Source organism: Eucalyptus grandis, chromosome 8 (assembly GCF_016545825.1).
Source record: "Eucalyptus grandis isolate ANBG69807.140 chromosome 8, ASM1654582v1, whole genome shotgun sequence".
NCBI classification, from domain to species: domain Eukaryota; kingdom Viridiplantae; phylum Streptophyta; class Magnoliopsida; order Myrtales; family Myrtaceae; genus Eucalyptus; species Eucalyptus grandis.
This window is the reverse complement of record NC_052619.1, coordinates 13,354,145-13,370,389: the sequence shown is the minus strand read 5'-3', so window position 1 is coordinate 13,370,389 and position 16,245 is coordinate 13,354,145. Positions and strand designations below refer to the sequence as shown.

The 16,245-nt window shown below is 38.4% G+C and overlaps 2 protein-coding genes and 1 pseudogene across 2 annotated transcripts; all 3 read right to left on the bottom strand.

Moving 5' to 3' along the window:
• Positions 1–7,345: 7,345 nt before the first annotated feature.
• On the bottom strand, positions 7,346–10,695 carry LOC104456615 (annotated as a pseudogene).
• On the bottom strand, positions 7,592–7,951 carry LOC108953967 (polygalacturonase At1g48100-like). The gene has a single exon (XM_018860186.2). It carries the CDS (start codon positions 7,949–7,951, stop codon positions 7,592–7,594), a length of 360 nt encoding a protein of 119 aa, XP_018715731.2.
• Positions 10,696–10,722: 27 nt separating the features above from the next.
• On the bottom strand, positions 10,723–15,069 carry LOC104456614 (the record flags this gene model as incomplete). The annotated part of the gene is made up of 7 exons (XM_010071440.3): positions 10,723–11,005; positions 11,327–11,374; positions 11,713–11,761; positions 12,946–12,998; positions 13,101–13,196; positions 14,181–14,280; positions 14,723–15,069. Coding segments are annotated over 7 exons (768 nt in total), but the record flags the coding sequence as incomplete, so codon positions are not given.
• Positions 15,070–16,245: the final 1,176 nt, after the last annotated feature.

Below are 16,245 nucleotides of genomic sequence, written 5' to 3'. Positions count from 1 at the left end.
TTCCATAATTTTTTGTGAAAAATTTGGGGTCATCAAAGAAAATGGCTGTTGACGAAGCAGAATGATCAATAAACCCAAAGCACATAAAAGATCAACTCTATCTTTTTCTATGATTAAATAGAAGCAAAATATAAAATTAGTACTATTGTAAAATTCTACTTTCGTTTTTGTACAGTTGACTCCCTATTCTGGAGATGAAGGGTAATGAATCTGAATGATTTACTTGGAGAAAGTATGGGAAAACGTGGGTCATGTTTGCTTTTACTATCATCAGTGCTGTTCTAAGTGGTTCTTTCATTGGCCTCACAAAGTTGCTCTTTATTGGCACGCTTACAAGGTTAATGATGTATCCATTTATGCTAAAAAAACAGATGATAAGGAAAAAGTAAGGGGTTTTACGGCTTTAGGTGCAATAAAGTCATTGAGATGACATAATCTCAGATTAGATTCTGAATGTTCCTTTTCTTATTTATTCATGAGCAGACATAATTAAAGAGATAGAGGTCCAATGGTCCATGGTCCACTTCCTTCTCCTAATTCCCCATGACCAACAAGAGAGGTGACGGCACTGATAGGGTTAGTTGGTTGTTTAGGGTGTGTTTGTTTTGAAGAAAATTTTACAATATAAAAAATGTTTCTCAAGAAGTTAATTTTTAGGCAAATGTTCCCCCTTATTAGATGAGAATTCATCATCCTAACATTAAGTATGCATATTTTCTTTGGCTATAAATGGTTTTCCATTAACTGATAATTTTCAGCGAACCAAACGTGCGAAAATCTGAAAATTTAATCTGCCCAAATTTCATTCACTCAAACAAATACATCATTATATTTTTTAGGTCATCAATTTTTTATTGATGACATTGGTGACTGCATCTTCCAAGAAGACCAAGCTAAATGCTTAGTTGTGCTGGACCATCAAAGACACCAAATTGGGTCTGAAGAGTAAAGACATGAACTTACAAAAACCAGCTTGGCCCATCTTTCATGACCAAAAGCTAACTTTCATTCCTTTTTGCCAATATATTTTCTTTAGTTTCATAAAAAAAAAAAAAAATCAATTTAACCAGCTTTGATGAAGTAGTTAATCAACTAGAAATACCTTGAATATGAAAGTTTGGCTTGATTTGCAGTAACTGTATTACATTATTAATCACATGCGAAATGGTTAAGCAGGATTACTCCGAAGAACTTGGATCTATGTCTGCGAATTAGCACTGATTTGGTCGATAATTTCTCTTATATTGAAATTTCTGGCAAATAATAGAGCTTGATAAATATGGTGTCAACATGTATTTATTAATATGGGCTGGTATTCGCACTGAGTGGCAAAAGCAAAACACCTTCATGAGTCTAAGGGCTTGGTTGATGAAGATGGAAGCAAGCTCAGTACACAATCTAAGTTGTCCATACTACGATAGACATTCGATCCTCTTTCAACAAAAACCAAAGTCCATCGCTCATCCTTCATGTTCCATCCTTCGCTGTTACAATGAGAAATTCGCTTGCTAAAGTATGGAAGGACTTGACATCTTGTTGGAGTTTGAGAAACTACAAAAGAAAATAGAGAACGCAAAATCTATATTTTCTAAAATCTGATCATGTGAAATGTAAATTTTGAAACTATAGAGTACATATACATATTTCGGGGAAAGTTCCGAGAATTTCCTTGAAATGCCGCCCGTTTCTCAAAATTCCATTTGGACTAGACTTAATTCTATAATGCCTTATGAACCGGATCACTTTGACTTAATCGTCCCTGAGTCGCACCTGTCCCTTGAAATCCTTCAAACTTGATTTTGTTCCAAAATACCCAGTGAATTTGATCACTCCCCAAGCTCGTTGCTGCTGGAAATAATGGCCAATCGATGAACATGTGCTTGCTGTGCTTGTAGTTTTGCGGGAAAAGTGTCATAAAAGTCTTAAACTTAATGCTTTGGTGTCAATTTGATCCTAAACCCATTAATGATGTCAATTTAGTTTTAAATCTTTTGAACTAGCGTCAATTCAATCATGAACCTTTTGATTTGTTGCTAATTTAGTTCTTTTTGGCTAATTTTAGTTGGATTTGCTGAGGTAGACACTTGTTGGCTTACATGGTATCACCGGGCTAACATGGACAATTTTTGTTTGATTTTTTTTCTCTCTCTCTTCCTTTCTTTCTTCCATTAGGTGGCAGTCGGCCATCGGCCATGGCCAGGTGGGCTAGCTTCGCTTGACTAGGGCGAGGCCAAGCTCCGACAAGGGTTTCGGCTTGGGTGAGACCACCCTTGTCAAATTTGGTGAGGGAAGCCCTTGTCGGGGAAGCCCTCACTAAATCTAGCGAGGGATAGCCTCGCCTAGGCAAATCAAGCAAGGTCGGCCCTTGCTAGATTTGGCGAGGGTTGCCCTTTTATAGGCCAAGGCAAGCTTGCCTGGCGTCACCTTTGCTTGGGCGATGCCAAGCAAGGGAGCCCTTGCTGGGGCTCACCCTCACTCTAGCTAGGCGAGGCCAGCTCGCGCCGCCATGGTTGGTGGCTGACCATCACCTAGAGGAAGAAGAAAGGAAGGAGAGAGGAAAAAGAAAAAAAAAAAGATTAACATATTATTAAAAATTGTTCACGTCAACGTCGACGATGTCACGTAAGTCAATCGGCATCCATATTTGTAAAATTCGGCTAAAATCAAATGGAAAGATTGAATTAACACTAAGTCAAAAGATTTAAGACTTAATAAGAACCAAATAAAAAATTTATGACTAAAATGACACAAAGTCAAAAATTTCAAAACTAAATTGTCACAAATAAAAAATTTAGTATTAAATTAATACAAATCTAATAGTTTTATAATTTTTCTGACACTTTTTTTTAGGTTTGCACCTTTCCCAAGGTTATTTTAGTTCAAAAACTACCATAATTCTAAAACCTTCATTCCAAATGTAGAACCACTCAATTGACATTATTGTATACTTCTCGCATGCAATAAAGCACCAAGTAGGTTAAACACTTCATTACAATTGACATCTCAAATTTTTCGAGACTTCTTTTGTTCAATATTGTTGGGGGCAAATTAAATGTATGTCCCGCTTCTTTCGAAAAATGTCCATTGAAAAAGGGATCAAATGTGCACGTATTCATTGGTCGACCGTTATTTTCAAGGGCAATGAGCTCAGAGGTTGATCAAAATGATCAAGTTCTAATGTACTTCTAGGACAAAGTCACGTTTGGGAGAAATTTTGAGAAACGGGCACCACTTCAAGAGTTATTGAGTCAAATTGATCAAGTTTAGGAATATTTTGGAACAAAATCAAGTCTAGGCGAACTTTGAGAAATCTAGCCCAATTCAGATGGATCTTTTGGAATATTCCCAAACATAAGATGTATAAATCTCTGACTTGACCAATATTCACCATGTGCATGCAAAGTGCCACATTCACATGAGTCGAGATTAGGCTCCTCCATCTATAGTGGCAAACGTGCCCTTGAGACCGGTATAAATATATCTACGATTGGACGCAATATTACATCAAGATTTAGAGCTCAACTACCTAGCCAATCATTTGAAGGTTAAAGCATATATTTTAGAACTGTAGGATGCCTAATATAATCATGGCAAAAAAAAAGGTTGGAAATTAATAGAGACAGTGATTGATTCATCTGTCAGCGATGGGCTGGCTCTCCCTTAAACCTTTTATTTGAGAATGAACTATGGTTAGGTGGATGGTCTCGTTACTCTCGAAAGTTCTACATCATTGGTGCGTTATTTATTTTGGTGATTGGGTTGAGTTATGTATTGCGTTATTTATTTTGGTGATTGGGTTGAGTTATGTATGTATTGTGCATTTATACAAACATTTTGAAAATGAAGTCCGTCCAACATCTAGAATCCATTCATTTTACGAAAAACAACTTTTAGAAAAATATTTTTCGGATTTTTTGGTATTTATTTTACGAAAAACAAGCTAGTCATAGAAAACATTTTCTAACATGGAAAAAAGTTCTCTAAAATAGGAAAAACTGTTTTTCCTTTTCAAATTGGGGAAAACATTTTCCTTTACTCATTCTCTCTTGTCTCAAAAATACTAGCCCCTTTTTTCTTTTCTTTTCTTTTTCAAAATTTTTTTAAATTATTTTTCATTTTTTCTCCTTTTGTTTTTTTTTTCCACCTTCTTCTTTGGCCAATGGTCGACACGGCTGGTGTGTGGCAAGCGTGAGGGCGAGCCAAGTGAGCCCCGAGGCCGCCATAGTCGTGTCGGCCACTAGCCTCGCTTGGCTCACCTCGCACTTGCCACTCACCAAATTTGTGACCAATGGCGAGAGTGAGCCTTTGGCTTGTTGATCTGGTGAGGCTAGAAGCTAGTGAGCTCGAGTTCACCACTCATCAAATTAGTGAGCCGGCGGCAAGTGGGAGCCTTTGGCTTGTCAATTTGGCAAACTCGAGCTTGGCGTTCGCTCGATTGATGAGCTAGCGAAAGTTGACTGTCATAATGGCCAACAACTGGCCACTAAAGAATAAGATAAAAGAAAGAAAAGAAAAATAAAAGGAAAAAGAAAAAAGAAGAAAATAAAAAGTAATTAAAATATCTATTTAAAAAAATTAAAAATTGATTTTAAAAATAAAATAATAAAAAATTATTGAAAAAAAAAAGGCACATAGAGAAAAAAGATTTTCCTTACCAAACAATGAAAAATACTTTCCGCTTTAATTTCAAGTTTTAGCCAAATAAAAAAACGTAGTTATATTTTCGTAGAAAATGACTTTCTAAAAAATATTTTCTAGAAACATTGCATTTTTCGTGAAACGAACGGAACCTTAGTTTCCAAATTTCTCATATTTCTAATTCTCTTAAATCCTGAATGCTATTCCTTATTATCTTCTTCATTCCTATAAAAGGGGAGGGGCGGGGGAAGCCATTACCTTTTCCTTTTGTGGTGAAGGAAAGTTTTATTGGATGATTTATATAAATTGCTTGTACCAATATCATTTGAACCAATATATAAGTTTACTGTAACACTTGCATGATTAATGATTTAGATTAACTTGGACTACATGATCTATAGATCATCAAACATTTTTTTTTGGATTGGTGGTACGTTAGGTGATGGATGTGGCATGCTTTAAGTGGAGACCGGAGAGAAAGTCGTGATTTTTGGTTTTTTTTTTACCCTAATATATACTTTTGCCTTTTTAAGCAGCCTTTTGGCCTCTGAAAGTATGCCCACTGTTCGACTTTCATGCCATAAAGCATCTTTATGTGTAAGACGAAGCCTCTTTGTCTTGTAGGGCTCTGAGCATCCTCCTTTTTCTTTGTGATGAAGATTCCAGCCTGACGTGACACTTTCCAGAAATTATCACGCGAGGTGTTAGGTCGTGTGCGTGTGCGTGTGCGTGGGGGCGGACCGTTGGTTTCCCTGAAGTGTTTATCTATACACGTTACATAAAACACAAGTATGTGTACGAGGGAAGTGACAATGGCAGGCCTCTGCTTGCTTGTCTCTCAATGGTGTCAGATACGTTACAAATTCATGCGCCAATAGCTTTCCTGAAGAATCGATGATGCCCGCCATTCATGAGAAGAGATTGAGGGCGTGAGCCTTCGGATCCTGGAACATTCAATGAGATCGAGGGTGGCGTGGGCATAGAAGTTTCTTTGACAGATCATGCAGAGAAAAGAACTCAAGAGGGCCACCAGCGGGTGACGAGCAGGCACTTAACGTCCTTGTCGGTGTGTGACCGATGAGGCGATCCGACGACCCTCATAATCTTTTGGCATTTGCCCCCAGCAGAAACTGGTTAAGGCAATAAAATTGAATTAGCCTTGAATCAAACTTAAGCTATAAAATTAGAACTTTGTCACCGTCGATTCAATCAAATATGAGATAATTCTGAACCTACTACGACAAATATGTAATTTTGTCACCTTAGGTTACACCTAAAGCGACAAATTTATTGTACTGTCATGTATGGTCATAAACCATGGAGACAACGGATGATTTTGTCACTTTTTGAGTTTGGAAAAAAAAAATTAAACAAAGCAGTCCATGAGCAACAAGCAACAAACCAAAGCAGCATTTTCTCCAAGTGAATGTACTTGTAAGTGTTCCCGACAAACAAAGAATGACTGAATAGTTTGATGATAAACAAGAAACAAGGAGATAATGAAATTATGAGAGGTCTGTTTGAATATTTAAAGCAAATTCAAACCAAAATTAACATCATATAAAAATTCTTTCATTATATTGGATTGTGATGATTTAATATGTTTGGAAACTTGAGCGAACTATGGGTAAGAAAAATTAATTCAAACTAATATTGAGGGTCATGCCTTCTACTCTCTGAATGAAATATTTTCTATGTATACACATGGTTCGCTTTACACATATTATAGAGATTAACTGAGCTGCAAAGTTCAGATACCATGTTAAAGAAACATTTGCATATCGTGGCCTTTTTCAGAAGGGAGCGTGCAAAAGTTTATACACAGATCAAATGTGCACTGATAGAATAGGGCCTCGGTGTGCGAGAGAGACAAAGGCAAAAAGGGAGCGTGATTATTTGACTTTCAGTACATCATCTCTTCTTGAATTCAGAGAAAGACAGGTTCTTACAGATTCTATTACTTCCCACCAATAGATTCTCTCCTTTTTTATTCACGAATTGCTCTTCAGCTTTGCCTTCTTGCACATATAATTCTCGAACACAGTGATTAAAGGTTGGAAGATGCTGTCCTGTATGAATTGCTAACAAGCACTCCACTGAATGGCATGGAGGCAGTACGATGAATGCAAGAACACTGTTTGCTGCATAGTAGAAAAAGCTTCCTAAAACCCATTACAGATTCAGCTCAGTCGCTTAGTGATGAGTGAGACAAGTATGCGATCAAGAGACAGCATAGAAAGAAGTGTGAAGCTTATTTCATATCTCATGGATTATATAGAAATACTACTATAGAGTATAAGATTTAATGCCCAACCACCTAATCTGCCACGCACCTACTGAAAATCATTTGCCAATTAACAACCGTCCAGCCGAGTCACAAAAATGTATGCTTGATATGTTTTGTGGAACAAATAACTAGATTATAGAATTTACAGTGGGAGGGAGCTTAGGCTATGCTGATCGGAACACAAAGTAGATAGTACACGAAAGCTACTGGGCGGGCTTGTCATACCACTGACTCGGCGCCCAGCCAATGATCTAACAGTAGTAAATCATGCACGCCTATGGTTTGTCTCTTTCAATAGTTCGACAGAGGAAGAACGTGTTTGCTTTGGGTTAGTGTCTCTTTTGATAGTTCGATAGGGGAAGGAGGTGTTTGTTTTGGACAATGACCAGCTTAATCCATCGAAATATGTCGACCCTTTGATGTTTTCTCGACAATCAATCATGACAGAAAGTCAACTGCTCACAAATACAGCACAAAGATTAGTGCAGCATCTTGACGATGACATTAACATCATATTCACTATATATTCTGATTATTGACGATGTACATCATTATTAATGCTCTACAGAAGATCAATTATGTCCCTTGGGTTTTAACAGGAACCCAACTTATTCTCCAAGATACCAGGAGGAGTGCTCTCCAGCAAGCAAGAAGCTGGAGGAATGGTCAGTGCCTCCGTATCCCCATAAGCATTCCAACAAAAAGGGTCCGATCCGGAAGAAGCTCGATGTCTGATATCGTTATGTTTGTGCATGGGACCAAGTCGCTGCAAGCAAAGTGCATCGGTGAGCTGTGCACGTCGTATGTGCCCTTTATGTTCGTGTAGAGCACGTCCGACACTAGCACTGCCGAAGTGTGGTTGGTGCACTCCTTGGCAAGGCAGTAAAACTGGTCAATTATGATGGGGTTCCGAACATTGTCCATGAAGATGTTGTCGAATGTCACTCTAGAAACAGCCCCAGACCCTCGCCACGTCTTGATACGGACCCCCTTATCCGATGATTTGATTGCTGAGTCTCGGACCATGATTCCATTTCTTAATGCATACACTTGTCTTCAATTGGTATATATATTGATGATACACCAATTGGAAGAGAAGATGAACATCGATGCATGTTTTAGAAATACATTATGCGAATTGAACCTGATTCCATGACTAGGTCCACATGTTATGTTCCATACATAAACGTTGTAACAGCCTGACCCAATTGAAACACAATCGTCGCCTTCACAGGAAATAACAGGCAAGAAGTTGTTATGCAGTTATGGAGGAGGATGTATAATTTAAGAAGCGTATGTATATGATTTGAGGGCTCACCATTGGAGATGACTGAATTGTAAATCTTGACACCTATAGTGTTCTCGATGTGAATTCCATCAGCGTTAGGGCCCAGAGGAGCACTTAAGAAGATGGAGTCAATGTGAACATTTCTGCAATTATCAAATCTGAAGTGGAACTGAGGACTGTTCCTTTTTTGAGCACATGCAGAGTTAAGTTGGAGCTCATGAAGAACCTTATAGCCTAAATTAGTTGGAAAAAGAAGGCAAGAAAAGTTAAGAGATTAATGACGTTCAGCTTGTTTATCTGAAGATTATAAAATCCAAATGGAACCTGTCATTTGGACACTTACGATGGGGCTATCACATGGACCAGGCAATGTAGTTCCATTTCCTCCTGCATAATTGGGATTCACGAACCATGCATAAGTTGCACAAAATTAGAGAATATATGGAGCGCATTCTTCATGTAGAGTCCGATTAAGAGTACCTTATGAGGTTTGCAAGGAAGATCCCTCCATTTCTCTCCTTTCCTGTCTATTAGACTATCTCCTTGTAGCGACATGCCGATAACCTGGTAAAAGACCAGCCACTGCCGCCTGCTGAGCCCCTTTGGCCATGATTCTGGTCCATCGGGAGGCATGAGCTCGCTGTTGACCTTTTTAAGCAATCAAAAGACATTAGGTGCTTTCGGAAAGAAACTTGTCTCTAGGAAGGACTTCTAAACATAGACTTAAACAACAAAGAAGTCTTAGAGTGTTATGTACTCTGAAATTTCGGCACTGTTTTGATGACCATTTTTCTGGGTATACCTGGAACACGATGCCTCCTTGACAAGGGCCAGTGAAGATTGTGGATTGGACCATGAAGGAGTAACCAGACGGCACATAGAGGACTGGAGACTCTACTTGGCTGCTGCATGCCGCGTCCCAGACCATCTTGAAAGCCTCCGTGTTGTCAGCCCCTCCACCACCCACCGCACCAAACGTTCTCACATCGAAAACATTTGTTGAGCGATTATGGTCACCAGGTGGTCCTGCCAGGGAAGGAGAAGGAGGAGGAGGAAGTGGAATTGGTGGGTGTCCCGTGCTGGTGGTGGTGGTGAGTGTGCTCGTGCTTCGTGTGATTGTGCCATCTCGAATGAGCAGGAACAAAGAGGAACATGAAAATCACGCACAACAAAATTCTAGGAATCGTAATGCACAACATTGTCACTTCAACTTAGAGGAAGTCAGAAACTGAAGCAAGGTGGCTCTATATTGGGTGCTAAGTTCCTAGGAAAAGCTTATGGGACTTGCATGTGAAGACGGTCTACGATTATAGAAACACAATTTACCAAAATAATAGAGCAGAGTTTGCTTCTTTAGAGTGCATGAAGAGACAGAAAGCAGAGTGTCCTCTTTATATATATATAAACACCGGAAGTGCGAATGGTTTTCTGCAAAGTTTAGTGAGCCTCATAACCGATCTTTTTGAGCAAAAATATTGGCGCAAACTGATCATCTCTAAGTAAGAATTTGACACTTTTAGAGCTTGGAGTGTTGCAGTCGCCGGACCATTACCAGAAAAGACGAACAAAAAGGATTACACGACATTCTCGTATGGGGCACCTAGTTGATCTGATCCCATGTTCTCACCCATAATTTTACTTTCATGCCTCCCAAGTTTCATATTTCTGAAGATTTTCGGACTGCCTTGCTGCGAGCTTCTTTGGAAAAAGAGATGTTAGGTCGATGAACTTTATCCTTTGTTTGTTCTTGTTACCACTATGAATTTTGCAAGAAATACTTGTTAAGCAGAAGAGCAGACAAGGTATTTATCCATCTACAATCACTAGGATTCACTTTTGAGCTCAAAATAATTTGCAGGAGTGAATGTGCTGTGGCCAGGCCAATTTATCCACATTAATGATTGGTATTCTGTCTGATCCTTTTAACATTTTCGTTCCTTGAACGAGTTGATTCTGTTTTTCAACTATTTCTGGGACGATGATCAATAATTTTCTTGCTATTCCTAACCTCCTTCACCGAACATGGATTCTCTCTAGTTTGCTAAAAGCTAGAAAGTGACGATTGTATATTCTGCACACGCTGAAGTGCATACTACATCAGCAGTGTTTACCAGTAAGTAAATACAATTCTTTTGAGGATTCCCTTTGATCAAAAGCTTAATTGAAGTGCCTGGATTCTCGCAGAAAAGGGCACTAGCTATGATGTTTTACTTTCCCGGCGCGTACATATTCAGACACAAAACGTCAACAAAATAATACCTGCGTTTGAAACAATGCCATAAAGCATTTGAACTTGGCTGGACTAATCTGCTCTTATGCCGCTAGAATTGCCCGATTACATTCGACCTAAAGATTAGACAAAAGCATGACTTTATGCTCGGCAATAATTACAAAATAAGCTTGAGAACTTAAAGCAACTGTTCGAGTTATGCACCATTGATAGCTTGGGAAGTGGATGACTACTTGTTCAAAGTGGTCAGAGTTCCAAAGCAAAACAAACCATTAGATCTGTATGAATATCATAATTCACTTATTGAAAGAATGGAAGTATAACACAACAGTTGGGTGAAAGAATGTAGTTCATGCCGGCAAAGAATACAGATGATTTCCATTAAGAATGGTTCGGATGCCCCTATATGGAAACGATCCAGCATGTAACCATTCGGAATGTTACATTCCACAAATCTTTGTTAGATAATTAGGTATTTTCGGTCTTCTTAGTAGCTCTTAGCTAACACTACAAAGCGTTCCAAACCACGTCGCAGTAAACTCTCGAGAAAAGGTTGGAGTGCCTGCATAAAACCAAGATCAGCAATCTAATCAAAAAAGTTTTATTATTTACTGACAAATAAAGCTTCTAAAAACACTTTCCCCAGAAGCATAAAAATACTGATTCCTCAAAAGAGAGAATAGCAGCAAAGTAAGGGATTCAGGTAGATATAGAGGACCTCACTGTTTAAGACATAATTTTTTTACTTTTCTAGTTCCATCATTAGGCTTATCAATCAGTATAATTGACTTGACAACAAAGTGATTAGGTAGCTATTTAAAAGCGGAGTTCACTGATATATACAAGCCTCAATAACTCTGCAAGGGACAGAGAGAATTCTTACCGATGCAACAGGAACCAAAAGTTGAGGCACCTCATAAGAAACAGTCAGCTGGGAAAAAAAAGGAACATATTTAAGGAGTTACACTACTTAAGCCATGAAACAGAACTGTATATTTTTTATATAGTGTATAGTATTATCACTCCTATCTTCTTCATTCGATTGAGACATGTTAGTGAAAAACACATACATAGAACTGATACGTGAAACAGCCTTTTTGATTTGTATCCTTAGTGCAGCACCAGTTAGGTGTTTCTGATTATTAATACATAGTAGGAATTGAAATTTTGCCAGTCAATTGAAAGTAAGAGAATGTGCATTACATTCATAGCAAACCACACATCAGCAGTAAGACATCAAAAACAATATAATGCTTTGTGCTGTCTTACTTCTACTATGCAGGAAGATGGACCTTTTGGATAAAACCGAACAGCTCCTCTGCCACATGAGAAATCAGGTGTCACTTTAAGTATAGTGTAATCAATCAATTTTTACGAATATTTAGAATTATTGGGTGTCACTAAAATAAATGTTTTACATTAAAAGACCAAGCACATGGAATATGTGATCAATAAGCAATGTATGTCATAGAATCTTGACAATCCAAGGCACGCCAGTACATAGGAAACTAAGAACAATAAGAAACCAGCCATTAAGATCCAACACGTTAAGTTTCAGTGATAGGTGGAGGAACTAACTGCCATAACTGGATGGCACTGTATGAGGAACTGGAATTAAATCAGTAAGAACCCACTCACTAAACCAAATACTGCACGGGCCATGGAGAAAAGAGAAACTTGGCTGAGACAAGTAAACCTTATAAACAAGCAATGATAGTTCTGACATCAACAATGAAAATTTTATGCAACTTCAAGAAAGTAAAAATAAAAGGCTGCGATGATGTTCAAAGGGACTAGTCATGTATCATGAGGTTCCAACAGGGTCAGAGAATATTTGAATGAATGGTTTCAGATTACCAATAGGACTTTACCATTGTTTTTACATTTCCTTAAGGGGAATAAGCTTTCAACTAGATGTAAAATCCAATGTGAGTCCTTTCACATCATTATGAGATCATTATTCAGATGATAAATAAGTCATGGTGGGATCATAGACAGTCTAAATGTTCTTTTCTTTCTCACGGCATGACAGCATTTAAATCTACAAGTAACTTGGCTGCAGTGTTTTAATCAGTTAGGCAGGTTCCAAAAGATGGCCTCTTTATAGATATCTCATTTTCGTACAGCTTTCCCTTACAAAACCATGATTATTTAATCCAATAGCGGCCTCATTTTTGTTGAATCAATCAAATACTTAATTTTCTTCAGAAAAAGAGCCATCAAATTCCTATCGGCATGGGAATAATGATATGCTCAATACCTCAGAAGCACAGCCTATAACAATTCCAACAAAGCCTAAAGGAGCATATGCAGACTTATCCCCAATGTGAATCTTGTTTAAATCAAGTTCATGTCATACAAGCATATTGGTAGTGGTTACTGTGCCAACATAAATAATATTTCCATAGAGGATACCCTATAACAGCAGAAGTCTTATTGTTTCAGTAGCCTCATCAGAATTTTTATAATGAAAATACAGAACATTTTTCTATAGCTTTTTACCTGTTCGATAGACCTTCTAGAGATCTCCAGTGGATTTTCTGGTTTGGGATTGGCTGCACAAAGCGACCAAGTTATGGCTTCAGCAAGAATGACAAGACTCAGATTGCCAATGTAAAACTATGTAAAGACACGTGTGTAACTCTGTGTTTTATCACCTGCATATTTCGAGCAAGCCAAGAATATTCAATGTCCTGACCGAAGGCTTTATACTTTAGAGACCACCTTGATAAATCAGGTTTATCCTCCAAGATCTGTATATTGAAATCAACCACCAAAGTTTCAAAAGCAAAGAAGCAAGCCAATTAACTATAATAGTTTCCTCGGTCAGTTTGGAAAGTGGAATAGATACCACAAGTATTTTACCAAGCAATAAAAATTAGTGACTCCAGTGGCCATGATATTCTGTATGGAAGCTTACATCCACATTTTATATATTCATGTAGCTTTCTTAAAGTTAGAAATATAGTAAGGCAAACTACTGGGGATTCACTCAGCATGTCTCTCTAATGGCAGCAGAGCCAAATTGGACGCTCATAAGCCCACCCCACACAATTAAGGGAGGACAATAAAACTCAACCTGTACTGGATCCGACAGTTCTTTGGCCAATTCAAAGGCAGGTGCTTTTTCTTATTGAGCAAGAGGAACATACATACTTTTTGAAGCTTACAGTAGAACACAGCATGCTTCCACAATTACCAAACCGAATTAGATGCAGAAGGGAGCTATGTATGGCACCTTAGCACATACCATCCAGAGTTAACAGTTCACTTCTCCAACATTTTGATGGCCAAAAATGAAGATAAAACTTCCCAACATGATATACCCAAGTCCTTGCTCGTCAATCCTCATATCAGGAATCCATCAATATCCAAGACAGGTATGAGCAAGTATTTATGAGAGTAGTGGAACATCAACCAAAACCAGAAATCAGGGCATCCCTAGATACAAGATCATTATATAGCCGCAGCTTAGCATCCATTATCCACAACATTCTAATCTGTCAGGGCTTCAACAAGTGGTGGTGGTGGTGTGAAACCACAAACTATGAAGTTGAAGAACACTAAGATCGCCATCCCTCAATTTGACATCGAAAGAAAGAATAAAAGGAAATAATGAATCAAACAAGCTATTTCTTTTAACATTTTAGTTGTACTAAGGCAACAGATTGATAACCCTGAACCACATAACGCGCAGCTAAAAGAATTCTACTGAGAAAAGGCCTCTCCTCGCAAACCTTTACAGAAGAAATAAAAGGCATCCAACGAGGAATTGCTTCACGATCGGAGTAACATTTATATGCCACCGAAATAGGTACGTCCATCTCCATCTTGACCCTGCACACGAACAGAGTGCCCAGTTAGCCCACGAAAGTCGCATTTAACATTCAAACCTCAAAAGCAAAAGTAGAATGGTTAGCCCATCTTCACCTGAAGATACCAGAAAACAAATGGACATCCAATCAACCAGAAAAATGCCCATTTCAAAATGGGTTGGGATAAAAAAGGGCCAGAAAATTGACCTGAGTAAAACCCAACAAACCCCATGCCATACCAAGTAAATTATCCAGGCGGTACAAATGATGAATCAACGAAAGTATGCTACAGCAATTTGCCGCTGACTAATATGATTTCAGAAAGGGGTCCCACTTTAAAGATGAGGAGTGAGAGGAACACCAGAGAGCTTGTCAATTTCACCTCTTTAATGGCACAAACAATTGATTAACGAAGATGGGTACTCAGCAATTACACCGAAGAAGAATTGGCGGACACGACTCACGTGCAGTCCTGCCATTGCATGACCGGAGAGAAAGGTCTAACGCCCGTGGTGGAAAGCGAGCTCCGCCTGGTGGACCCCCCATGTATCGATCGGCTCGCGACGAAGGATGTGCGACCGAAAAGAGACGATCTTGAACTCGAAGAAGAAGCGAAGGAATCCCTCAGAAAGAATGGATTCCCGGGTGTTCTTGCGGGGAACGACCGGGATTCCGCGTGGCGGGACTCGATGCGAAGACGGCCGCAGTCGTCGCGGTTGCAGACATGGCTGACGTCGGACCAACAGCGGCTGCCGGGGATGTAAGGGAGGCGACCGCCGTTGGTTAATATCGCCAAATCCTCACACACTTCTCATGACTAGAACGAGTTGTCCGGGATTTTTCGCATTTCTTTGGCAAGACAGCCGATAAATTCTTGCTATGCTCACGTGCTGTTGCGTGTTGAACCGTGAACGTGGACAGACCAGTTTGCTCATGCTCCTGAGTTGTCCGGCCCCACTGGGTAAGTGATGTCGCAAATAATGAGCAGGAAATCACAATATTTCTCCACCATGGTAATTGTTAGGGATGAAACCGACTGAAGCTGCTTGGGAGCAGCTCGGACTGAGTTAATAGATTACTTGAGATTGACTTGTCTAATTTTGATTTTGAGCCGATAAAGTCTAATCGAATTTTCATTATTTTCTTAGAAAACATCTCAAATTCATGAAATTATATACAATCTACTCAAAATTACACGACATTTGGGCTTATTAAACTTGAGCTTGAGTTTTATTTATGAATTAGTTGTAAATTGTGATTGAGTCGGATTGAGTATTTTTATCTTTTAATTTGAGTCAAGCTTAAATAGAAAAATGGATATATGAGTCAGGTTTCAAGTGCTGTAAGTATGAGTCAATTTGGCGTGAACTTTACACACCTAGTACATTTTCTCATGCGAGCACTAATTTTTTTTGGGTCAGGGTCAGGGACCATAATCTCATATATATATGTGTGTGTATAAGCCATCTATTGTGCATATTAATCTCCATATTACTTATTTGTTAAATTTAATTTTAAGAATGCGTTAACCCAACTTTGAGTCAAATGAAAGTTGCTCGGGTATAAAACCACGTCACATTATCACTTTCTTTTTAAGCATTGTGTCATACGATGCTTTCTCTTCTATCATGAAATATTTAAAATTCGATAATTTTTTAGATAAGATTTTTACAAATTATAGGACATAAAAGCATCACTCATTCAAATAATGAAAAGCGAAATTAAGAGCTACATTAGTATAAAATCTCAAAGGCCTACCCAAATATTAGACAAACATCAAACTTATGTGCAAAATAAAATTAACAAAGACTTTGGTAAATAAAACAATTTTATCAGTAAAATGATGAATTAATATCATAAAAAAATCTCATATCGGTACACATTTGATAAATTTATCCTAAATTAATGTTTTGACCGCCAAAAACTCCAAGCTAGTATAACTTTGATAAATTTATTCCAAACCGGTATAGTTGTAATGAAATTTTCT